Source organism: Crotalus tigris, unplaced genomic scaffold (genome assembly GCF_016545835.1).
Source record: "Crotalus tigris isolate CLP2741 ecotype Arizona unplaced genomic scaffold, ASM1654583v1 scf7180000017804.1919176, whole genome shotgun sequence".
Classification (NCBI taxonomy): Eukaryota; Metazoa; Chordata; class Lepidosauria; order Squamata; family Viperidae; genus Crotalus; species Crotalus tigris.
In genome coordinates, this window is record NW_024096647.1 from 1362395 (window position 1) to 1389835 (window position 27441).

The window sequence follows — 27441 nt, forward strand, 5'->3', positions numbered from 1 at the left end:
TAAGAATGGAGTCAAAGTCCAACACACGTGGACTCGCACTCGGCATAGGAATAAAAGTAAGGAATGTCACAGCTTGCGAGTTTTTTCTCTGCAAGAATGGATAACAATGAGTAGTGAAGATGACATCTTCGCGTTTCCATGGAGGTAAAAAGCCACAGTGGACTTCTGAGCACTTTATCAAGATACCCGCGAATGGACGCTTGGCGAGAAAATTAAATTCTCACGCTTGCGAACTCAAACCGAGCCCTAACGCTTCCGGACAAGAAACAGCCTAAAGATAGTTCGGTTGTGCTACAGAAAGAGAGGCGTGATCAGAGTAACTTTACTGTTTTCCTGGAGTTAAGGGCAACGTGCCTTCTACCTTGGGAACTGCGCATGCTCCGATGGAGAGGACAACCTCAAGCTAGGGGGGGCCAATTCCGAAAGGAGGCTGGTAACCCTGAGCCTGTCTTTCCCCCACGATCGGTCCATTTTAAATCCCCCCTCCTCCTCCGCTCCCCTCCCCTTCTTTCGAATCCTTGCTTGAACTTTTCAGTCCGGTTCTGCAGACGGGTGAGTAGCAAGGCGAAAGGCGCGAGGGGTAGCGCTTGTTCCTGTTGCTGCGGATGCCTCCGCCGCCTCCTCTCCTGCGGTCTTCCCGTTAGCCCGTTTGCCTAGGGATAACAGAGGGGGCGGGGAGTCCTCGGGGGGAGGATAGATCCCTCTCTGCCCATCCGTTGCGGAGAGGGAGCGCCCCAACCTCCGCCTGTGCAGCCCCTGCGGGTATCTCGAGTGAAGGGGTCCTCGGTCAGGTGCAGAGCTATTAAAAGCAGCAAACAGGCGCCTTTGGGCTGGCTGTGCCGAGAAATAATTAGGCCAGATATCGGTTACTCAGCTTGGGTGATTACGTGAATATCAGTGTTGTGTGTGTCGGGGCCAGAGTTATCTGGAGAGGTAAGATCAAGTCTCTCAAATCCTGCTCTGTTCTTGATGACTTCCTGAATTTCTTCATAAGAAAGGCTTTTTGCCCTTATCTTCTTCCTGGGTATTCTTCTGGACTTCCAGTTCTGTCCTATAGCCTAGGATTTCTTAGTGGTCTCCCTTTCATCTACTAATAATGACCAATGCATTTCACTGTTTCCAAAGGCAGCTGAACTTGAAGAAGTGCTTTTCAAGATCAGCCAAGGTCAATTTCCCAACATGAGAGCACGATTGGGACCCAACCTTGATTATGTCTAGCTTTGTATCAAAAGATCTCCTGGCCTTTTAAACACTTGATATGTGTCTCATGAGCATCAGAAAAGTGTGGTAGAGATTAGGGCTATGCAACATTTTAGATTTCAAGACAAAAAGGTGCTTCAGAAAAGACAGGGATATTCATGTAGAATCAGTCTGATACGTCCCTTCTCCTCTAGCACATTTTATATTGTATGCTTATTTATTTTTTGCCACCATAACAGGTTCTTCTCTTACAATAGCATCAAAGTGCAAGTCCTTATGTTAGGCATATTTTCATGGATTTGTGGGGCAGCTGCAGCCTCATGACCTCAGCGCAACATACAACTGCTTTAAGAAGTGGTAGACAATACCACTTCAAAGCACTATTTTGCCTTGGAATCCAAAATGCTATATGATTCTAATGAAAATTATCATTTTAATTAATTAATCAATTACACCAATGAATAAAATGTAGGCATTTGCCCAGCCCTCGGTAAAGAATTTACTCCTTAACCATTAGCTAATTGCAAGGCACTATAATTTTGGGGTCTTGTATTCATTCTGGAGCAATCAAGATTTCACTGTTCATATTCCAGAATACCCATCTGGCTAGACATTGGTAGGCCAAGCTCAGGGGCTGTGGGAAGACAGGAAATTTTTAATTCATTTTATTTCTTGCAGTTGCCATGCCAGCTAAGAGCAATATGAGATTTTTTTTTCTGTTCATAAATTTTAGAGGTGTTCATTATGCTAGTTATTACATTGTACATGTTACAGAAGATCATTGAGGCATAATATCTTAGATGAGTTTAATATATCACTGATGAAGCTTATCTGATAAAATAACATTTTATATCATATCTAAAATGTTGCAGGATCCAACATTTATATATATGATATATAAATTTATATATCTAAAATGTCTGTTTGAATTTGTATTATTGCATAAAGTTACTCTTCCAGTATTTTTCTTCTGCATAACATTGCTTCCCTCAATCCTCTGAAGCAGACGAATTATTTATTATGTTCTGCTGGTGAAAGCTATAATGTTAGTGGAAGATCTCAGAGTTAACCTTGTTATTCTACATATTCAAATTATCATTTTTTATTTTCTACATACATATTGCATTCACTTCCTTAGTTACATTTTTGTTGACTATGTTGCCTGGGAATTGGGAGATCTGTAATAATCTCAAAACTAAGACCTTATATTGCAATATTTGTAACATATTGTAAACCTGCTTTGGATGAACATGGAGAGTAAATGCAGATTATGTAATAAATGAAGAAAACCTGATATTCTGTTAATGAGGCCCAATATTAGCTTCAATTTTGTCACTGTGACTGCTACATAACTTTTGGAACTTAATAAAGCACAAGTTAGGCAGATTTGCTGACTTCTAGCCTTCCTGAAACTGAATGGTAGATCACTAGGGATTGATCATTAAATGTTTATGTTTTGAACATCCATAACAACTCTTATTTCTCCATTCCCCTGTGTTTATACTAGCTTAGAAAGTACACATGGAAAACATTCAACTTCTCTTTATCTAATCTAATTTCTCCTTGCTTTTAGCAGAGGTAAAATTGTCAAAGATAAATGAGTTATGTTCTGCCTTTCTTTGTAGAGTATGTACTTTTGTGACAAATATTTCATGATAATAGGTTATATTTAGATGTAAATCTAACATCACTGATGTTGCTTATTTTGTGTGAAGAATAAGTATTCTCTTTTATCTCAACATTCAGTCCATTATGTTTTATATTTTTCCACGCTATTTATTACACCTTTAAAATAATGTAACTATCATAAAAATACATAAAACATTGAATCTCAGTGAAACACTAATTTGGAAAAAAAGAAACAACAGATTTGAAACTTTGATTTATATTGCTTAATGATCAAATTATTTTACAGTTGAATAAGTTTTAATACTGTAAGCAATCATTAAAGTGTTACATTTAAACAAAAATCAGATTTCTGAACAATGTTGAATTACAGAAGTAAACCAACTGAAGAAATTGTCCTTAAAATTCTATATATATTATTACTCTCCAAGACAGAATTAGTGCATAATTTGGGGTTTCTCTTGGAGTCTCAGCTCCTGTTGGAAGAATACATGGCCGTAGCCAGGAGGGCATTTGACCAAATCCAGTTTGTGTGCCAGTTCCTTAATCAGGACTCCCTGCTCATAAGCCTTCATGCCTTCATCACCTCCCATTTGCACTATTGCAACATGTTCTGTACAAATCTACCCTTGAAAATCAGTTTGATGTAGTGGTTAAGCTGTTGGCCTAGAAATCAGGTGATTGTGGGCTCTAATCCTGCTTTAGCATGAAAGCTGGCAGAGTGATCTTGAGCCAGTCCCCCTGTCAGTCCAATCCACAGGATTGCTATTACGGGGAATATAAGAGAAAGAATATGTATTATGTATGTTTCCTGCCTTGAGCTATTTATAAAAATAATAAAGGTGAGATTTAAAAAAAACACTTGAAAACTACAACTGTAAGTACTTACGTTGTATCATACTACACCCATATAACACTAGTGCTTCATGAGCTGCAGTAGCTCCCAATAGATTTCCAAATACAATACAACGTGTTAATTTCCAGCTACAAAGTCCTTAATGACCCAGGACTAGGTTATTATAGAATCATCTGTCTCCGGTTATTTCTCTTCATCCCATAAGATCCAACAGAGCGGGCATGGTTTGGGTGTGCTGTATGAAAACATGCCATCTAAGAGGACCCAGAAGGTGTACTTCCTTTGCCATAGCTTCTGCCCTAGGAAATTCAGATATGTCTGGCCCTGCAAGCCTTTCATAAAGCTTTGAAAACCTGGCTTGTCCTCCAGGCCTTAGTCCAGGGTCTTAGATGAGCTCATTCTTTAAAGGTTAAGAGAATGATTGATCGTGGTTGGCTTAGGCATGTTATGTTTTGCATTTGACTTCTGGGGTTTTGTCGTGGCTTTCATTTGTTTACTTGTTTGTAACTCATTAGGCATCCAGAGTTGAAATTACTAGTTGGGTAGCAATATAAAATGGGTGGATAGACAAATGTATGGAAATTCTTCATCCCTTTGTATCTTATCTCCATGTACAATCCAGATAGTAAAATAGATGTGTTCCAGAATAGAGATGTTTTCTTCTTCTTCTACTGACTTGAGCATACCAATCCTTTGAGACTAGTAGATGGGACAAGCTAAGGGTATATGTTTGTATTACAGTGGTTCTTATTGTCAGAGAAATCACATCCCATAAATGGTTTCTGACTTTCCCATCCTCTTCATTCCTCACAGTGCTAATAATGGGGAAAGCAGAATTATGCGTCAAGATAGAAATTCAAATAGCACATGCTTCAGAGACACAGATGTATTCCTAAATCATTATTTGGGTGAGGGGATATATCTAATATACTTTCCCCAATGCACCATTTAAGCCAAATTTGAGGTTTGTTTTCTTGTTGGAAAATGATTCGATAGGATCAAATATTTAAAGAATAATCTCTATCTGTCAATTTTAATTAACAGAATAAAAGATACGAAGATGTGTCTTGTAAAAAGTGCATATATTGTTTGAAAACAAGTCTTAGCACCTTTTTTGCTCTTGAATAAATGCACTGTTTTATCAAGACGTTCCTATCTATATCTCTATATCTGAATGAGGTACTTTAGATTATAGAAATAAAAAGAGGTATGTCAGCTAGGAGATCATGGGAGGCAATAAACTTATTGAGAACATGGCAAAGAGAAGACCAGCCTGCCTTCTTTCATTAGCCAATGAAGAACCGTGCCTGTGTTCACTTTTGTGTTCTTTTCTTATTCTCTTTGCTTTTTCTTTCAACCTGTTAGACATTGTCCTAGATTGGGACTGTTTTATCTTTTAAAGATAAAGGGTTCCTTGTCTCAATATTAGAACAGCTGCTTTGTGTGCAGAAGATCCCATATGGGTGAATAATGAAGGAAATGTTGTTGCACTGTGCCACAAGATCCCTGGCTTTCATGACACATAAACAAAGGGAGCGGGGCTTGCACTGAAAATGCACAACACCGAATTTGTACTTCTAGACTTCCTTGCCTCCCATCTCCTCATTACCCCATCCTAGCAGATTAGTCTGAGACATTTTCAGGTACCACGGGATACTGTTTAAGTAGATGAGATAGTGCATACACCTCTCAACAGTGGGAAGCATTTCCCAGTTATTTGGGCTTGAGAAGGGCTTTGAACTATTCCAATTTCAGATGACAGCTTCCAGTTCCTTTCACATACTCATTTGAACAGTTTGTCGAACAGCTTTGCAAGCAGCTGCAAGAAGCAAGGGAAGACTGACTGACTGACTGACCGACTGACCAGGGATGGAGACTGATAAAATGAGGAAGAGCTTTACTCCATTGCCCCTCTGCTGTTGTCTACTATAAACATCACTACCTTCAATCTTTCTGTTTGTAACCCTAAGCCCCGATTGTGTTCTTTCATGTATTATTAGCTTCTTTTGCAAGCAACAGCTAGAAGCACCATTTGTCTTCTTGTTTTCCATCCTTAATGCTTTTTTTTTTTTTTTTTTTGGCAAAACAACAAATATCTCCCTAAGTCAGCTCCTTCTTAACTTCTTTTTGCTTTGCCTTTCCGCTTCTAATGGAATTATTATTTTAGTTTATGTTTTAAGGTCAACAGTAAAAATATCTCACATAGCAATTTCTTAATATCCCGAAATTATAAAACAGAGTTGGAAGGAATAATTAGATAATTAAACTCAACATGCTGCATCTGTAATATTAATGTCTTCCTTACAAAAAGTATTATTTTTGCTTCTATCATGGGGGTTGGGGAAGACTCTGATTTTATTTTATTTTTTTGATGGAATTAATGGATCATAACATGAAAAAGTGAACTGGAGTGCTGTGATCAATACTGATAGTATTGAACTAGATGACATGATAGGCTCAACATAAATCAGTTCAATTTTTTCCTATGTTAAGATGTAATTCAGAGCTTAGGAACTTTTAGGTCATATATAAATATTAAATAATTCTACCATGCTAGTGTGAATTTGTTTTAGTTGGTTGAAAACTATGGTCATGTTTTTTTTCTTGTTCACAAACAGCTGGATACTTCCTACCGGTGTCCTGAACTACCATGATATCATGGCAAGATTTCGCAGGAGAACATGCATCGTTTTGCTGCTTTTTATTTTATTTATTTGCTCTATAATGATGGCACTGAAAACTCTGAGACCAGAAAGAGTTGGGTTTGGAGATCCATTTGGTCTTGGCCTGTTACCAGATTTTCAGCAACAGACCACACATTTAAAAAAGAAGTTCAGTCTGCATAAGGGAGCAAAAGAAGACAGCTTCACGCGGACCAAAAGCGTTCACCCTCTACCGGTGAATCTCAAAACATCTACAACTTCTGTAAGAAAAATGGAAGAGCTACCTCCTCCAAATTATAATTTCCATGTATTTTACTACAGCTGGTATGGGACTCCACAATTTGATGGAAAATATATTCATTGGAACCACCCATTACTGACCCATTGGGATCCAAAAATTGCAAGTGGTTATCCAAAAGGCAGGCACAATCCTCCAGAAGACATTGGATCAAGCTTCTACCCAGAACTTGGACCTTATAGCTCTAGAGACCCATCTGCCATAGAAGCTCACATGAAGCAAATGAGATTAGCATCCATTGGTAAGTATTCCATCTCTTTTCTCCTCGCCAGCCCTACCCACCCCCCCCCCAAAACCCCTCATGTCTCTGTCCTACATCCTTTTGCTTCCTTTCTGCTTGCTTGCTTTCAGCCTCCTCTCGCAGCCTTGCAATCTCCACCTCATCCTTCCAGGCAGTTTAGTCACCTTCTGACCAATTTAGTCACTTTCTGCAGTTTTTTTCATTTCCCTTTCTCATTCTCAGAAAACTCTCCTAAAACAAACTGCTTGCTTGCTTGCTTGCTTGCTTTATGCAGTGAAGGACATACCTCAGTAACACTTCAGCTTTGTAAATAATACCTCAGTAACACCTCTGCTTTGTGAGCTGCCATGGATTGTGAGTTTGTATCCTGGTGCGATTCAAGGTGCTGGTAGTTACCTATAACTTCACTACATGGCGTAGAGCAAGGTTTCCCAACCTTGGCAACTTTAAGACCTGTGGACTTCAACTCCCAGCATCGCTGGCTGGGGAATTCTGGGAGTTGAAGTCCACAGGTCTTAAAGTTGCCACGGTTGGGGGACCCTGGCATAGAGCAGTGGCCCCCAACCTTTTGGGCATCAGGGACCGGTTCCATGGAGAAAGTTTTTTCCATGGACTGGAGGAGTGTTGTTTTGTGTGCTGCCTGCATCCCATGGATGGGGTTTCGCTTGTTTGCGTGGCCCGGTTTCTGGCATGTCATGGCCCATGGATCGGAGGTTGAGGACCCCTGGTATAGAGTTTGATTACTTGAGGGACTGCCTGTCTCCCATAGTATCTACCTGGCTAGTTTCATCAGGATTGATCTGCTCCAGGCTCCTTCAGTTAAATAATGCCATCTGTTAGGACCCAGGAAGCATGCTTTCTCTGTACCAGTGTCTTGCTTCTAGACTGATAGTCCCCCGAGATCCAGAGGTCCTCCACCCAATGCTAGTGTTTTGAATGGCCTTGAAGACCTGGTTCTTCACTCAGGGCTTAGCAAAATAGAGTGAAACCTCTTCACTACTTTCCTGTCCAGTGTCTCGGTCTTACCATCTTTTTGTGTATTTATTTATTTATTTATTTATTTATTTTACTCTCTATTATTGAATTTCACTTCTTTTAGTATTGGTCATTCTCATTTAATAACATTAATTGGGACCGGATTTTTTTTCCTTTTTTTGCTAAATTATGCAGTCATAAAATACAACATCATTTGATAGCAAGAGCAGTTCCAATAGTCCCCAATTACCATTATGAAGCAAATCACTGTTGGTCATAAAGTGGGGGCTTCACATGACTGTGACTTTTGACTTCCTAGAAGCTTCCCCATTGACAGTGCTTGCAGAAAGATGATAGGAAAAATCATAAATCGTAACCATTGGATGCTGCAGTGGTGATTGTCCACTAGGATTCTGAGATCCCTCTCTCAGTGATTACTATTGAGCAAGGTACTACCTATACTGTACCTGTGCACTTGATTTTTCTTGCCTAAATGTAGAACCTTACTTTTTTCACCATTGAACTTAATTTTGTTAGATAGCGCCCAATGTTCAAGTCTGTCAAGATCCTTCTGTATCTTAAGCCTGTTTTCTGAAGTGTTGGCTATTCTTGCTAGCTTGGTGTCATCTACAAATTTGATGAGTTCCCCATCTATCCCCTCATCCAAATCATTGGATGAAAATATTGAACAGCACTGGGCCCAAAACAGAGCCCTGGGACACCCCACTACACACTCCTCCATGTAGATGCAGTTCCATTGAGGCCCACACGCTGAGTATAGCCAGTCAGCCAGTCCACTCTTTCATATATTAGAGGACAGGCAGAGACAATGAGAGGAAGGCAGTCACCCAGATAATGAGAGTAGTTGTGCCCTAAACCTGGTAAGACTTTGTTTGTGACAAACTGCAACATAAATTATACCTGGAAGCTGAATTGCCAACTGATGCACCTCATACACCAGAGAGAATTTAGAACACCAGTCTCTGCCTTCATTACTGCCTTCTAGACCAGCTGTAGTTTCCAAGTGGTCTTTGAGGGCATCCTTATATTGAGTGCGTTGCAGTAGTTCAAATGGGAGGTGACTATGATTATATCATTAGTGACTATGTCATTATTGACACTAGTGACTAATCATTAGTGACTATGAGAAGAGATTCCCAGTTAAGAAAAAGAGTGCAGTGGTGCAACAGATGAATCTACGTAAAGGCCTCCCTAGAGACAGCTGCCACCTGCTCTTTGAGTAGGAATTGAGTCCAGGAGAACCCTCAAATTGTGATTTTTGGAAAATGCTATCCAGTTTCAAACAAAAGATGAAAAGTCCTTGATGCTGGGAAAAGTTTATAGGAAAACTTTAAATAAAAGCTTCAAAATGTGATTATTCATTGTGTGAGATTTTTTAAAAAAACATTCAGAGGGTGTCAATTCAAATTAATAATAATAATAATAATAATAATAATAATAATAATAATAATAATAATAACAACAACAACAACAACAACAACAACAACAATGGAGGAAATACCATAAAGGCAATCAACACCTGGGCAATCCCAGTCATTAGGTACACAGCTGGAATAGTGGACTGGACTCAAGCAGAACTAAAAGCAATGGATAGGCAGACCAGAAAAATAATGACAATGAATCATGCCCTTCATCCACGCAGTGACATTGATAGACTTTATCTACCAAGGCAAATAGGTGGGCGTGGAATGCTACAAGTACATCAGATGGTTGAAGAAGAAAAAATGGCTTTGGAAGAATATCTGGAGAACAATGATGAAGATGCACTGAAATTAGTATATCAGGAAGGCTTACTAACTACTGGAGAGACCAAACTGGCCTACAAGAAAGACCAAATGAAGAACAGAATAGAGGCATGGGAAAACAAAGCACTACATGGCCAATACATGAAAAAAATAGCTGGGAAAGCAGATAATAATAAAACCTGGCAATGGCTAAGAGCAGGAAAATTGAAGAAAGAGACCGAGGGACTAATTCTGGCTGCACAAGACCAAGCCTTAAGGACAAATGCATACAAAGTCAAAATTGAGAAGACAGCAACAGACAGTAAGTGCCGCCTATGCAAAGAAGCTGAAGAAACAGTGGACCACTTGGTAAGCTATTGCAAGAAGATTGCACAGACTGACTACAAGCAGCGGCATGACAAAGTAGCAACAATGGTGCATTGGAAGATCTGCAAAAAATATCATTTGCCTGTAAGCAAAAACTGGTGGGATCATAAAATAGAGAAAGTCATAGAAAATGATAAAATTAAACTGCTCTGGGACTTCAGAATTCAAACAGACAAGCACCTGCAACATAACACCCCAGACTTAACAATTGTCGATAAGAAAGACAAAAAAGTCTGGATAGTGGACGTGGCAGTGCCTGGAGATAGCAGAATAGAAGAGAAAGAACTGGAGAAGATAACAAAATACAAAGACCTACAAATAGAAATAGAAAGACTGTGGCAAAAGCAAGCAAGGGTAGTACCAATAGTAATAGGCTCCTTGGGTGCAATCCCAAAACAACTGGAGCACCACTTGAACACCATTGGCATTGACAAATTCGCTATTAGTCAATTGCAAAAGGCGGCCTTATTAGGAACTGCTTCCATCCTGCGACGATATCTGTAATACCATCAAACATCCACATCTGCCTATCCCAGGTCCTGGGTAAGGACTCGATAGGTAGACAAAATGCCAAATCCAGTCTGAACATCTGGCTGACTGTGCGATGATCGATAATAATAATAATAATAATAATAATAATAATAATAATAATAATAATAATAATAATAATAATATATGTTTTATTTCTTAGGGGTATTGGCTCTTTCCTGGTACCCACCTGTTATGGCTGATGAAAATGGAGAGCCCACTGATGGCCTTGTGCCTATAATTTTGGATATTGCACACAAGTATAAATTAAAGGTATAGTATTTAAAATTTCAGATTTGTAGAAACTAGTTGTAATGAGTTGAATAAAATAGTCAGCATTGTTATAGAAACAAAATGTGTTGATATTTTATATTCACTTCTCTCAGAGTAAATTCTATTGAACTCAATTGGACTAGTTCTCAGTGGTCATATTTATATTATTATTACTATTATTATTATTATATATCAATAATTTATTTCAGCAAACAACTGTTGGCCAAGTGCAATGTTGTTACCTTCTATAAGTTAAATATATTCAGACTGATTGTGAGACAGTCTTATCTATTAAATGAATTTTAGTTTTGTTCCAGTCTAGTTAGAAAGCTACTTGAAGCAGTTGTAAGTCGTCTTTTCAGAATTAACCCCCACCTTTAATCCAAAGCAAACATCCTGAGATAAATATAAACGTACACTTAATTTAGCGGAACTTGTTTTCGAGTTGAGATGCAACTTATAACCCTTTGCTTTGATTACTTAACTGACTGCTCTTTTTCTCCAGATTTGTTTTTGGTTTATATCTGCATCTTTATTGTTTTATTCTTGTATCCTATAAGATACCCAGAGTTGTACAGATTGGGGCAATCTGTAAATTTTATAAATAAGTAATATATACACAGGATTCCAGTGGTATGCTACAAACCGAACACACAGTTTTTTTGTGCCTTGTTACATAAAAGTATAGTTTATTATACTTTCTATAAATATTCTGAAAATATTATATTATAATTTCCTATTGAAATTGGGCTTGTGATACATGTTTTGAATCAAACATCCCCAGTATATCCTGAAGATTTGCCCAGAGTGTATTGTGTTAGGTAAGCCAATGACCTGGCTTGGTGTGAGACAGATTTCTATTTTCTAATCCATATTATAAAATAAAATTAAAATACATAAACTTTTTCCATCCCATAATTTGGCCTTAGAAACAGTGCCTTCTAATTCTTTTGAAAATAAAAGAATTGTCCTCAATCAAAACTAAAATAATGACTGCCTTTAAAAAAAATGCAAAAATTTAAAAAAATGTTTGAGTAATCCAAGATTCCTTAAACCTAAGCATAATTAGATTATTAAAATATTGAAATATTATTGAAATATTTTTTTCTCAACCCAGAATTGGAGACGAAACTGTTCTGTCCCAGATTCTGAGTAAAAGATAAACCACATGTATGATGGCTAGAAACTGTGTGAAGAAATAGTCAACATAGCCTCTTTAGTAGTAAATTGTCATTATTGCCAGGTATCTCTTCCTTTCAAGGATAAGGTTGATTAGGGAGGCAGGGCAGATGTGTTGGGGAAAATTATTTGCTAATAAGGTAAATCCAGTTACATACTCAGGTATAAATTGCTGAACTGGAAAATTTAATAATTTGAGCTGCCCAAACTCTAAAATTGATCCCAACACTAATTAAAACTGAAGATTTAATAATTTAAGCATTTCTTGCAAATCAATACATATTTTTTTTTCCTGGAGACATTAACTTCTTGAATTGCTATTTCCTCTGATAAAATAATTATCAAGTGAATTTAATATTAGGTGACTCAGTGCCGCAACAGTTTTGCACAAGGCTTTGAAACTATTGGGCAGTTACGCCTGAAGAATGAATCATAAATAGCAATGACAGTGAGATTCTTGATCATTTGAAATTCCAGCCACATTTCCCTTTTCACTGTTGTCACATTTAAATTTGCTCTTCAGATTGGAGTTGGCAATGCGCTTATATTTGCTCTTTCGGTGGGCAAATTTAAAACATTACAGCATTGTCTTTAGGGGATTTTTCAGCAAAGGAAAACACAATTTTAGTACTAAAGAGCTATTAACTTTCTGTTGGGTGTCATCTGCCAGTTCTTTTGTCCTGGTTTAGTTAATAATGGCTGCCATATATATTGTTGCATTATACTGTAATTGTTTTTAATTGTCTTTAGGATTGTTTGCTGTCCAGAGTCACTTATTTGAGAATGGTGGCCATAGAAATTAAATAAATGTATAAAGCAAAAAATTGATATTTTATTCTGTGTTTGTATCAGATGGCTATGCTTTCCATTTTCTAATCAATCTGTGCTGGGTGACAACAGGACAAACTCTATTCCCATGTAAAGAACTAAAAGTTTCTCTCCCTTTAGTTTCCCCCCCTCTTTTCCATTTTTTTTCTACTACATGCAAATATCAAATAAAATTTCTATTCTTCAGAAACAGAGGGGAGGATACAGGCTACTGACTTCAAGATTCTTTGCTCTTTTGAGACATTCCATTTTTTTTAACAAAAAAAAATCCTTTTTATGTTTCAGGTCACTTTCCATATTGAGCCATATAAAGACAGAGATGATCGCAGCATGTACAACAATGTCAAGTATATTATAGACAAGTAAGAACTTGGTGCAATATTTGAATATCACTATCATAATTTTATTCTGTCTCATATTATCTATATGTTTCATGGTGGTTTATCAATTGAACATTGACTCCTTGTCAGTAAACACAGTTCTCATTAAAATAACCTGAACTCCCATCCTTTTTGTTCAAATTCACAATATTTAATGTCATTGTTGTCATTTTTGTTACTGTGTCATGCAGCAACAAATATGGGATTGCAAGCAGAGCAATTTAGTAATTTTATCTTCCTAATAAGGCTAAATTTATTAAATTTGTTTTGCTGAGTTGCAGTTAATTGTGTTTAAAGACCTATGTAATGCTAGTAATGACACTTGAAATAAAATATAATTGAGAGGCAGGAAGAGTAATTTTTAAAACTATTAGAAATATATATGGAACATTCACTTTCTTTTTTTGCTTGTTTGCTTTTAGATATGGAAGCCATCCAGCTTTTTACAGACATAAAGTCAGTACAGGTAGAACCCTTCCCATGTTCTATGTTTATGATTCTTACATCACAATTCCAGAAATGTGGGCAAATCTGCTCACGGTATCAGGATCTCAAAGTATACGTAATACACCCTATGACAGCTTATTCATTGCTCTTCTTGTAGAAGAAAAACATAAACATGAAATCCACCGAAGTGGCTTTGATGGGATTTACACCTATTTTGCCACAAATGGTTTCTCTTATGGTTCAAGCCATCATAACTGGCCCAGTTTGAAAGCTTTCTGTGACATAAAAAACTTAATGTTTATTCCAAGTGTGGGCCCAGGGTACATAGACACCAGCATCCGACCATGGAACAATCACAACACACGCAATCGTGTCAACGGAAAATATTACGAGACGGCCTTCAGTGCTGCGCTTCTAGTACGACCTGAAATCATTTCCATCACCTCTTTCAACGAATGGCATGAAGGGACTCAGATTGAAAAGGCCATTCCTAAAAAGACTGATGTGACAACTTACCTGGATTATCAGCCTCATAAGCCAAATATCTATCTGGAACTTACTCACAAGTGGTCTGAAAAATATAGCAAAGAAAAGGAACAGTGGCTTACATGAGTTGCTACTGTGGTTGAGAATTCTACATTGAATCTATCATTGATAGATTGAGAAGATGTTATAAGGAAGCAGTCAGACTATTTCTACTAGAAAGTTTTCACTTTAAGGAACAAAGGTAACAACAAGCAATATTATCCCTTCAGTTACTTTATTATATGAAGACTGTGTTAGCCATGCTTAATATTGTATATATTATTCTGTATTACAAGTACTGTTTCCCGAGTATTTGAGTGGCGGTACAAATAGACTGTTAAAGAGCTAAATTCAAAACTGGCTGCAATTAAAATAGTTACATAAGATATTTGCATGCAGCTGATTTTTTTCCATTTTTTGGAGGGGGGAAAACTCTCTCAAAGCAAAACAAGTTTAGAACCAATTTCAAATACAATTTGAAGTTGAGAAATAACTTCAAGCAAAGGTCGTACTCACATCCAGTCCTTGGATCAGAAGCTTGGAACAACTATGTACAAAGATATTTATCCAAGTCTATTGAAGATTAATGTGTATATGATGCGTGATACTGTAAAGAAAGGAATTCTCTGGGAACTTTTTTAGTTCAAGAACCACTTAAAATTAATTAGTGCTATGTAAGAGCACAGTGTTGGGGTCCTATGCAATTCTTGTTTAATCTCCATGTGAATAGCTGGAACTGGTAATAAATTCCCTGTTATTATATTTGGTGTGCTTTTCAGAACACGAAAAACCTTTTATTTGCTTTTACTTTATTAAAATTAGTGAAAGATATGAAATTTTCATAATATTCCTAGGCAGTAATAGTTTCAGTTTAGCTGTTTCTAAAAAGTGGTAAATTGCCACCCACTTTTTATGTGAATTACTACAAGTAAAATTAGGGAACAACTCTAATTCCCCCCCCCCAAAAGAAAGAATGAGGAAAGGGGAAATTAAAGCAATTACCAACTAAAATTGAAACACTGGGAAATTCTAAAGTGTCATTTAATTTATTCATAGGATAGTCTGACCTGGACTTTAATGGGAAGAGCTATTCCTAATAGGGAGAGCTAAAAGCCATGTTTAGTTCTATCCCAACCATCAGAATGTTTTATTTTGGGGGTTCTGTTTTTTTGTTTTTAAAGAAAATGGTCTAGCAAAATAGCTTAGTTTTCAGGACAGGCTCAGAATGGGCCCAGACATTTTTTGCTGCAGCATTCTAACTGCTGCTCCTTTTTCATTTGCCTTATTTTCCTGGCCACAAAAATGTCTGCTGCAGTGGAAGCTATTTCTGCTGAGAAACATGTTTTTCCCAGGTGCCTGCAAACTTTGCATAGAAACATCTAGACTAAACCATATCCTGTGGTTTTAGTTAGAGAATAATGCAGGTGCATTTCTTGACATCCCATCACTAATATAATATTGCCATCTGCTGCCAAATGGGCAAAAGAAGGTGAGAGAGAAACCATGTCCTCAGCCCATTTCCTCCACTACTTCTCTCTTTGCTTTTTAGCAATTGATAAATGTTCAAGGAGTTGAGGTTCGGGTTTTCTAGGCATTTTGTTACTATTTTTCCCCTACAAAAGATCTAGCTTTAGTTACATACCACTGGAAATAATGCGAGGACTTTTTAAAAAGACATGCAATTTGAAGCGATTAGCTGTGATAAAAGACATTGTTCTTTGCCAGTTTTATAACTATTTCTACAAAAGTAAATGGCCCGTTGCATTTTAGTATATATCTCTGTAATAGGTATCCAGTGCAGAGATACCAGTGGATATCTCTGCACTGAAACAGCGGTCACCCATCTTTCTGGATCTGCGGATCGAGGGGGGAGGGGATGATTTTGCATGTTCAACTTAATCCCAAGTGTGCGCCTCGCTTGTGCAGACCAGTTGCCAACAGGCCACAAACCGGTCATGGTCCACAGACCAGGGGTTGGGACCCTGCACTAAAGAACAATATAGATATATTATAAAGTGCATTTTTTTTAATTCAGCAAATTGTGAGCTGAATTTTATCTTTCCTATCTAATCATAGATTATAGCTAATGCATACAAACCACATATACAACCATAGATAATAATAGCAATAGCATTTAGACTTATATGCCACTTCACAGTGCTTTACAGCCCTCTCTAAGCAGTTTACAGAGTCAGCATATTTCCCCTCACAATTTGGGTCCTCGTTTTACTGACCTTGGAAGGCTGACTCAACCTTGAGTTGGTGAGAATCGAACTGCCGAACTACTGGCAGCCAGCAGTCCACACACTTAGTCTGCAATACTGCATTCTAACCACTGTGCCACCATGTTATGGTTTAAATGTGTTATACAACTCAATTTTCATAGATGCCAGGACAGAGCTTTATTAATGCTGTTTTTTTGCCAACAGAAAACTAAGTGGTTATTGTTTATTTATTATATCACTTATTAATTACTGCAAATGTTTTATGAATTGTCCCTTGCAAGAAGGGATAGGGAGTCTGCCAATGGCAGAGAGCTTTGTGGAGCAACAGCAAGCAAGATTATACAGCTGAGTTTAGTTGCAAAATGGCTGATTCATGTGTCCTTTGGCATAGATCAGTGATGGCGAACTTTTTAGAGACCAAGTGCCCAAAAACTGGCCCTGCCCCATCCCCTGCCCCGCCCTGCTCCACCCCTGCCCTGGCCCACTCTGCCCCACCCTGCCTGCCCTCAGGGCCACTCACCACCTCCAGGGCCTGCCGCAGATCGCCATGGCAGCCACACTCTTTGCCCGCGCCCTGCAGTATCAACTGTGTGTGTTGGGGCTTGAGGGCAGAGCCTTGTCTACGCTGCCTGGTTGCCATGTCCTTGGCTGCACTGCTCCGCTTGGGCCACGCTCAGGGGCAACTCTCCTCTAGGGGGGTTGCTGGTGGGTTCACAGGGGGAAGCAAGGCTGGGGCAACGGCACGTGTGCCCACAGAGAGGGCTCCGAGTGCCACCTCTGGCACCCGTGCCATAGGTTCACCACCACTGGCGTAGGTACAATTTTAAGGATGGAAATGAAAACATACACTTCCTTTAATTCCTTGAACTTCCCAGAGTGAAAAAAATATGCTGAAATATTTCATCCACTTTTAATGACATCACTATATTAGGAAAGGAGAAGCAGATTCTTAATTACTTTATTGGTCTACTCTTAAGCCAGAGAAAAGGAAAGCCCTTGTCAGAAGTTTCCACTCCATGTGGATATGAATTTTTATTTGTCACGCTCAATTCATAGGTAGGAATTTAGGAACTATCAAGCTCTGAAAACAATGTAGCTATTTCCTTAGGCACTTTGAATAATCAGGTCAGTTAACTAAGATTCTGTATCATTTACTTCTTGCTTCCGTTTGTTCACTTGGAAATACTATGATCTGCCCTAGGTATATGGATAGAAAAGAGGAACCCCATACATAGTTGGAGCTTCTAGACACTCAAGTAGCCAGCCTGTTTTTCAACAGAGTTGACAGCTGCAGCTGAGATTTCAAACAAACTGCCAGCTAAATAATAGGCCTTTCTCCTCCCCCCCCCCTTCATCATAGAATATTGCTGGTTCCACTTCATTGGATATCTAGAGTTTGAAGAGTTGTGCACAATTGTTCTGTCAGCTAGGATAATTTATAGCAGCATTGTTCCTTTCGATGTTTGAAATCTTGAAAGAAAGCAGTTTTGCAATATTACAATATTACCATACAGTCTTTCGTGTTCAGTTTTTAGTGCTATTGCAGCTGCTTAGCTATTGCATTGACTGTTCTGATCTAATTTTAATAAGATTCCTTCATTTAACAATACAAGTTGCCCTCGTTCATATTTTCATGGGTTTGGGCCCTACTTGGGTATTATACATGCACAAAATGGCTTCTTCACATGGATAAAGTATATTTGTTCAGTCTCATTCACATAATCTGCTTATCAGCTAGTGTTTGACAGAAAATGAACCCCACAATATCAATAGAAAGTACATAAATGTTCTAAGCATAATTTGGAGAATGGAATTTAAATCCAGCTAGATTTTCTCCTTTCACTTAATGTATTGTTTGGGCACATAGAATCGGTCAAGAACAGCAGGTAGCAAATGTAACACTGACTTGTCAGGTATATAGATTGTAGATTGTTGTTGTAAATCAGGGGTCTTCAAACTTGGCCCTTTTATGACTTATGGACTTCAACTCCCAGAATTCCTCAGCCAGTGTGCCTGGCTGAGGAATTCTGGGAGTTGAGGTCCACAAGTCATAAAAGGGCCAGGTTTGAAGACCCCTGTTGTAAATGTATATTTACTCTTCACTCTGCCACGATATGCTCTATTTGGTTCTATAGGAATTACAGAACGTATAGAAGTCATGATGCTGCTCCCTTGAAAAGACAAATTGAAGTGTCTTAATAAACAGATGACCCCTTCACTTCATAAAATGTTTACGAGTAGTAATGTTATTAAAATCGCTTTTTGAAAACATTTTAGTGAAATATGTAGATTGTTTTTCTTGTATTTATAGCAAAATAAGTATAGATATAGTTAAGGTGACTTGCCATTTCTTCTTGGAGAAATTAAATGGAAATCTGTAAAGAACAGTTTGTAAATAAATGTATATTTGGTTAATCTTGCTCTTAACATTGAGATTTTTGTAACCTCAAAAAAATCTGCTAAAGCTCATCAAGCGGCACATAGTCTGTTCCTTTGATTAATTTAAGCAATGTATTCCTGTTCAAGAGCTAGGTTTATAAGGAAGAAATGATTTTATTACTGCAATTTGCTCAGAAAACCAAATATTACAAAGTATTGATGCACCCAGGCAATTTTTCTCCCAACATATTCAGAATGAAAAACAGTGATAACCCCAGGAAAGGAAATGCATATCCTTGTTTACCAGGTTTAAATGAACAATGCAGTGTGAATAATTTTGTGAGGGTTGTTATTTTGTATCTGCTTTGATCTTCAATAACAGTGTATTTCAAAACTAAGGTCCCTATAAATATATAGTTAAGGAGAAAGTCATGAATCAGAAAAGGTCATTTTCAAGAAAACTGGAAAAATAATGCCTCCTGATAGGGATGGCAACCTCCAAAGGTCTAAACCAGGGGTAGTCAACCTTGGCTCTTTTATGACTCATGGACTTCATTTCCCAGAATTCCTGAGCCAGCTTAGCTTAGCTGGCTCAGGAATTCTGGGAGTTGAAGTCCACGAGTCATAAAAGAGCCAAGGTTGACTACTCCTGGACTCTAAACTTTCACAGAATCTATGATCTTGACCAAAAGAAAAGTCCATTTTGGTAGATTTCTTTCAACATTTGTACATTCATTCTTACTCAGAATCTATGTACTTTTTGTCCATATTAGACTTAATCATAAAAATACTTAGGCATTGATCTCTGATTTCTGAATTATTCTTGTTACATATCTGTGATATCTGCAATTAGAAGATAAATTAGCATTGGACAACATACATTTTCACATAGGTTGAAGTTAAAACATAGGTTTTTTGTGGAATTGTCGAATACTTAATCTCCATGGAATCATTAAGTAGTTGAAATTTTGTGAAATATCATGTTAGATGGCAATAAAACTGGAATTTTTAGATTTAATGGCAACAGAAACAGAACCTGTCAGCTATCAAGAACTGACTTTCTTGTCAGTTGGGCTGAAGTCTGAATATTCCAAATTAGATACACATTATTGCATGCTTAGCTGATAGTTCTTTATTCTGCCACTCTTTATTACCACTTATCTACTTGTATATATTTATTGCTTGATTTGAGTCTACATCGGAGTCATTAATTTACAAGACTGATAGCAAACTTTCTACAGTCCATTGAAGTCAATATGCTGATTTGTGTTTGTGAAATTTACTGTGGTGGTTGCAGGCAAAAGCTAGATCAGTCAAAATTACAATTAGTTACTTAATTGAAGTTCTACCTAAAGATCCAGGACAACTAGATATTTAGTTTGAATAGTTAGTGTAGTAATGTAATTCAGGTTTGATTTAAAACCAGCAGTCTCCAGTGATGAAATTCAACCACATAATTTTTTCATGAACTGCTTAACATGAAATTTCTCTCTTTATCAAATAAATAATTAGACTCATGGTTAATTCTTTGAATAAGTTAGCCTTTAAAAACAGCACTTTGTGTATAAATAAAAGTAGGTTCCCTATTAAAGCTCATTATTTACCTCTTTTTACTAAATATTAACCTTATATGTTGCTAATGTTGATTTTTTTTTAATTGAAAAAAATATGCTAGGTTATTTTACAACAATTACAAATGCTGTAATTCCCCTGATATAGAAGTCAGAGGACAGTGGACTCTTGCTTCTGTTTATCACTGATGTGGCAGGCTTATCTTTTTTCATTTGGATGCCCAATCCCGAGTGAAAAACATGATAAGTTGTGTGACTAGTTATTAAATAAACTATGTGACCTGCTTTATTGACATGCTTAATAGTCAATATTTATAAGGGCATTCTTTTACCTTGTTTTGTTCAACTAAAGCACCAGGGGTGAGTTGAAAAATTATTCATGAATATATTTCTGAAAATCCACTGGAAAATAATGTCTTTCACTGTAATATATATTTCATGTAATGTGTATAAATGCTTTAGTTTTAAAATGTTAACATTTTTACTCTGGCATACTACAAAAATTCCCCAGTGTTTTGTCCCAAGCTGTAAGAAAAAGTTCGCTATCAGAAGCAGGGATAGTATATTGGAGAGAAAAACTCTGATATGTGAAAAGTCACTTGTTTGTTTGGCTGTGGAAAAAAATTTTTGAAATAAATATAAACTGAGAGGTGGTGGAAAAAAAATGGAAATATCCATTTCAGATTGCGGACTTCTAATTTCTGCAGGAAGCCGGAGGGCTTTGCAAATCCTTTGGAAGAGGCACTTCAAAGACACAGGAGCAAGAGTTGTGTAGTATAAGCTCATCTGCATTGTGAAACATTTCTTTTAAAGGAATTGCACAGGAAGATCTAAAAACTGTGAAGCTGTGGTTGGATTTAGGAGTAGAATGTAAACCTTAACAGGATGCTGTTACAACCATTCAATAGAAATTATTTGCAGATGTCTTCTTATCCTCTGCCCAATATTGAAGCATTGCAGAGCTGTGGGTCCTTTAGCAAAAGAAGCACAAATATACCCATAACACTGGCCCATGAATGAATATTACACCCAATGGGTAATGGTTTTGCACACAGGAACAGTTTCAATGTGTTTGAAATACCTGTGTTGGTGTTTCAATGTGTTTAACATTTTGCAAGTATATTATAGGGATATTTGCCCTACAGTACATCTGGAATGACTTATTCGTTTAGTGAGCTTTTGAGAAAGCTTGAAAGAAACATAATTTACTAAAATGTTTAGCTATGAAGCTTTATAGTTTCCTATAACAGTCCTGTTTCATGAGCTAGTGAAATAAACAACAATCTTCCTCTTAAATCACCCTGCTACCCTCCCATAGCATGTACATTCTGTTCAGTTTCAGGAAAATGAGACTTCCCTTAGCAAATTTTGAAGTTTCATGTGGAGCTGAGGTAATCACCACATCAATTTATAGAAACAAAACCATTAGATTTATAATTGTCTCCTGGATATTTTTAATACATGTGGTATGACCACTGTTCAGACTCATCTGAAATCCCACAGGATGGGGGGGGGAGGAAATGTGAAACCATTTTAGAATAAAAATTATTTAAAATAATATTAATTTACAAATATTGGAGACTTTATTTTTAATGGCATATTGCATGATAATGTATGTAATGTACAATACCTCATTTTTTTTGCACCTTTACATGTATCTATCACTCACGTTGCATAATGCTTTGATGTACCTAATTTGCGTTCAGTATGTAGAAAAACTGAAATATACTGTATTGTTCATGAAATACAATTTTCAAACAGCATACATCAGAAATCATAAAATCCAGCTAAATAATTTGCAGTATAACTTGAACTAAGGACTGCAAAAGATCCACAGTTACGTTTAATAAAGAAAACTTGTTTCTATTATTTCTGTTGTTTGTATTCTTGTAATATTAAGCCAAAATGGAGGGGCAGGGGCATGGTGATTATATTTACTGGAGAACTGCTTTAAATGACTTCTGTTTAAAATGCAGGCAAAAGTAAATATTAGGTAATTGACTCTTAGGTATTTTAGGAAGTAATCAGAGTTTTAAATATTTTCAATGTCCTGTCTCTAATGTTCAATTTCCAGATTGTTTCTTTCTTGCTGTTTCTCAGCACCTGAATAATTTTTATACTAATCACTCCTTGTATTAGTGGAAAATAATTGGAATTCTGATCATTGCAGCTGAACTATTTTCTGTGCAGGTTCTTTTCCTATTTGGAAAATCCAGCATATCTATCTATCTATCTATCTATCTATCTATCTATCTATCTATCTATCTATCTATCTATCTATCTATATCTCCCTCCCTCCCTCCTCTCCCTCGCCTCCAAAAAGCTGTATTTAAAAAAAAAATAACAAATTTTATTTTATTAAAAAAATTTTAATCTCAAATATTTCATCTAAATATGTATGATCAATTAGTTGTCATTTTATATCTCTGTATCTCTGAAAATATCAACTGTACCCAAACCTTAATTATTAACACAATTAAAGACTAATATCCAACAGACTTTATGTTAGGAACAAATCAGATTTAAAAAAATCAGTTTTGAGTTAACATACGTAGGATTCTATTACAAAAATGCTTTCAAGTTGTCTTCACTTCTTCTAAAAGTAATACTGCACAACTGCATGCAGATATCAAGAGACACTTCAGGACAAGTTTCATTTCCTAGCCTGCTTGATAAATGGAGAAGAAAGAGCCTTTTTCTGCTCCAAGTCTTTCCTGAAGGAAAAACAGGCAGGATTACTTGAGCACCACTGCTTCCATGTGGAGCCTTGTAACAATACAACCGGGATGGGTGGTAGAGAAATATTACAGGAAGCCCCAAAGGCTGGGTGAGCCATCTTTATATGTTATCCTGGAAGACTTGACACCAAGTCAGAAGTTGAAAACAATCGTTATACATCCCCTGACTGTTCCAGTCCTCAGCTCAAGCATCGCTGCATGTAGCATTTGAAATAAGCAGAAATATTGCAGTAGGTCCTGATTTATCGTTTTAGTTCATTCGTTCAGGTTTTCACTAACTTTGCCATTGTGTTTCCAGATTTGGGCATTGTGATCTTGGAATGTAGACCGAGTCGCAGGTTAACTCATTTCTGAAGTTAAAGGTGAATTTTACATAGAGCAAATATTTATTTTATTAGTGATTGAGTATCACTAGTTTAACTAGTCTAGTGGACCAGTAAATGTCATTGCCGAGGTGGCGCAGCAGTTAGAGTGCAGTACTGCAGGCCACTTTAGCTGACTGTGTTCAGCAGGTCAGCGGTTCAAATCTCACCGGCTCAAGGTTGATTCAGCCTTCCATCCTTCCGAGGTAGGTAAAATGAGGACCCAGATTGTTGGGGGCAATGTAAATATATATATATACATTGCTTACTGGTGTACACCGCTTAGAGAGTGCTTGCACTTAAAGTGGTATATAAGTCTCACAAATAAAAATAAATAATAAATAAATTGCATTCTGTCTACAAAGTCAAAATTTATAGCATCATACTTCCAAATTCCTGTATGCATTTTCAAAATCTGGGCACCCTTCTTTTTTTCATTACTTCGTCTCTACAACTTTATTCTATTGTGTTTAACATCATTTAAAAAAAAAAGTTTGAATTTCTTCTGCCCTACCTAATCAAAGGCCTCAATCTTTCCTTGAATCAGACATCCAGCCAAACTAAGAAGCCTCTAATTCACACCTGGGCATTTTACAGACTCTGGGCAATGTCCAGCCCTTTGACTGTCCCTGTCCAGCCTGCAGTGGGGGGGGGGCAGAGAATGTCATAAAGGGGGCCAGCGGGTGGGCCACAGAAGTGCTGCAGCAGCAGAGGGCCATGTCGGGGCTGTGGTGGCCATCCACAACAGTCCCAGTTTCTCATGTGGCCCCTTGGGAAAGTTAATTGCCCACTCCTGCTGTAATTCAATCCAATTCAATCAGTTTTCCAGCCACTACATACCTACTATTTATGCATTTTTAAAAAATGTAAGCTATTGATTATGTGCCACGAAATCAAGTTTTTTTCCAAGATAAATAAATGGGGTAGCTTATTGCATAAATTAGGCATAAACTGTATTAAAATAATGATAAATAGTATTTCATTCTGAATAGCATAAATTACATGTACTTAAAATATTATTTAAAAAAAATCATTTGAAGAAACAGAAAGGATTAGGAGGTTTCCTTTTAGATAGATAGATAGATAGATAGATAGATAGATAGATAGATAGATAGATAGATAGATAGACAGACAGACAGACAGACAGACAGACAGACAGACAGACAGACAGATAGATAGATAGGTAGGTAGATAGGTAGATAGATAGATAATTTTATTCGATTTTATAAGGATAAAGGGGAAGTGGGGTCAATGGGGGTATAATAAAGGAGGACAAACAAAAAGGGTTAGACCAGGAGAAGGGATAGGTATAATAGTGGGGTTATCCCCACGATAAGTCAACGCTTTAGCAAATAAACCCGTCCGGGTATACATATTCACTCATAATAATTAATATAAAATAACCATACTTAATATAATATTACTAATATATTGCTAATTAATCATAATAATATTAACATATTGGTGTATTACTTATTAGTTATAATTACTTGTTATTAAAATCACAAATAGAAAGGGGAAGAAGAATTCATAACAATAAACATAGAATTTAAATACAAAATAACAATTATCCCATTAAATTCCATAAACTTTTCTCATTCTATCGTGTTGCTATCCATTGGTAAAATTTATCCCATGTTTTAAAATAGATTGAGTCTTCCTTCTCTTTCATTTCTAAAGTTAATCTGTCCATTTCAGCAATTCAAGTATTTTTATTATTATAATCTGGTCAGATGGTAGATTTTCATTTTTCCAGAATTGGGCAAATGCTATTCTCACAGCTGTTAATACATGTAAGATTAGATACTCATTCTCCTTTCCATAATTAGATCCTAATATTCCTAACAAACACAGTTCCGGTTTAAATTCTATCTTTATTTTCATCATCTTTTCTAACCACATATGAATCTTATGCCAAAATTTCTTGGTGTTAGGGCATATCCACCAGAGATGGTAGTAAGTGACTGGTTTTTGTTTACATTTCCAACAAATATTTGATACGTTTTTAAAGATTTTTTCTAATCTAACTGGTATCATATGCCATCTATAAAACATTTTGTATAATTTTTCCTTATATGCAGCTGCTTTAGTGAGTTTAATATTTCAATCCCAAAGCTTTTGCCAATCTTCTAAGTCTATGGAATACCCAAAATTCCTTGCCCACACTATCATTGTTTTTTTTTTTTACTTGTTCTTCTTCCGTCTTCCAGCTTAACAAAAATTTATAGTTTCTTGATCAGATTTTTGTCTGTTTTTAAGAGTATTTTATCTAATGGTGTCTGTTCTTTGTAGAATCCCATTAATTTTACATCTTTCTCATATTTTATTTGAATCTGCAAGTAAGACCACCATGTTAGTTCAATAAGAAGTTGTTGAAGAGCTTGCCTGTCTTTAAGTTTTCCATCTTTATCTAAAATATCTTTATATATAACAAGTTTATCATAGTTAATTAAGTTTGGATAAGCGAATGCTTCCATTGTTGAAAGCCACTCAGGTATTTTCATATAAATTTTATGTTTAATTCTCTCCCATTCTAAAAGTAGGATTAGGTTTCTTGACAGGACAGTAGAAAAAACTCCCCAGAATTCACCACGGAATGTGAGCAAAGTTATTGACTATTTATGTAAGTTGTTGAATTATTTAAATGAAGTAGTTCACTGTTGCAGCAGCTGAGTTCATTAGTGGAAAATAATGAAGGCTAGAGCAACAAAATATCTAGAAGTTGCAAGGTTAACATAATAAGCGTATATGAGTTTAAATATGTATGGATAGTGTTGTTCTGCATATAGCAAAATATATTAACATGACAATGAATTGTTGAACAATAGTAAATAGTATATTTTGGCCTAATACATTGAAAGGAAAATGTCTGAAATGTCAGAAAAAGTTTCCAGACAGATAACACTGTTCTTATACAAAATAATTTCCCAAGAGATAAAGTTCAGGTTTGAAATCTGAAAGTTGAATGAAATTAAAAGGTAAGAGAAGAAAACTGCTTTAGCGTGCTAAAGAGAACAGTGCAATTTTTAGATTCAATGGTATCGACAACAATTTGCTGTAGGTATTGATTCCATTATATTAATCAGGTATAAGCAGTTTATGATTTGAAACATCCAATAACAGGCAGGAAAAACCCTTAAAATAGTTTACTGGTTTTTTTTATGACTCATACTTTTTATTAATTCTCCAAATATGCTTTTAGAGGGACTTAGGATGTTGCACTAGGCTAGAAAAGAGGCAGTCTGTAGTTCCTCAGCTGAATCCTACTTGTCACTGGGTTGATACATTACACAAAACTACCACAGCTGTCAACAGGAGGAAGCAAGTCTCTAATTTGAATCATGATATCATCCTTTTAATACAAAATCAACTTTACTACAAGAATATATGTAAACTGTTGTCTTTTAATCATAAATTGTTAAGGCAATTAGTTGTCAGTGACCTAATTTACACAAGAGCTAAATAATAATGTTTTTCCTTTGCTTTTGATTTATAGTGTGGTATATTAGACAAATGTGATCAATTGTGCTTTAACTGCAAACCATGCTTAATCTTTCTGATAAGGAAAAACCATCATCATCTCTCATCCTAACCTCTCTATATATGGGAAGAGAAGAAAGGGAGAAAGAAGGTAGAGAAGAAGGAGTGTGGATACAGTGAAAGGGGAAATGGGCGAGCAACACCAAAGGTCATGTGTATGTATTCATTTTATTAAAAGTATCTTACATATGAATGTAAAAAGAATGTGTGTTAACATCTGATAAATATCACGGTATATGTATGGGGGAGAGTTTGGAAAAATAAAAAAATATTTTTTAAAAAAACCCTCTCTATATATGAGACTAAGACTGTGCATGCTTTAAAAAGGTGTTCAGAATAAGTTCTTCAGATCTTGCAAAAGCCCAGTACCTCTTCTGTCCATTCAAGCAAACCTATATCCTTTTTTTCTGGAGAAATCTGAAAAAAAAGGTGTGATTATTTTAATGAGATGTGTTGTAGCCGAAATGAAAGAGAG

At 36.6% G+C, this 27441-nt stretch overlaps 1 protein-coding gene across 8 annotated transcripts in view; it reads left to right on the forward strand.

Annotated features, from left to right (window-relative positions):
* Positions 1-284: 284 nt before the first annotated feature.
* The window catches only part of MANEA (mannosidase endo-alpha), a 62057-nt gene continuing 34900 nt past the window's right edge, over positions 285-27441 (forward strand). For 5 of the 8 annotated variants that reach the window (XR_005556612.1, XR_005556615.1, XR_005556616.1 and 2 more), the window contains exons 1-6: positions 285-552; positions 6301-6884; positions 10683-10792; positions 13085-13161; positions 13602-14353; positions 26991-27121. Coding sequence is in view for 2 of the 8 variants with exons in the window: in XM_039342705.1 (XP_039198639.1) it covers positions 6341-6884; positions 10683-10792; positions 13085-13161; positions 13602-14238 (1368 nt within the window). In the remaining 6 variants the exon portion in view is untranslated. The other 3 variants (XR_005556611.1, XM_039342705.1, XM_039342706.1) reach the window with 3 other exon arrangements.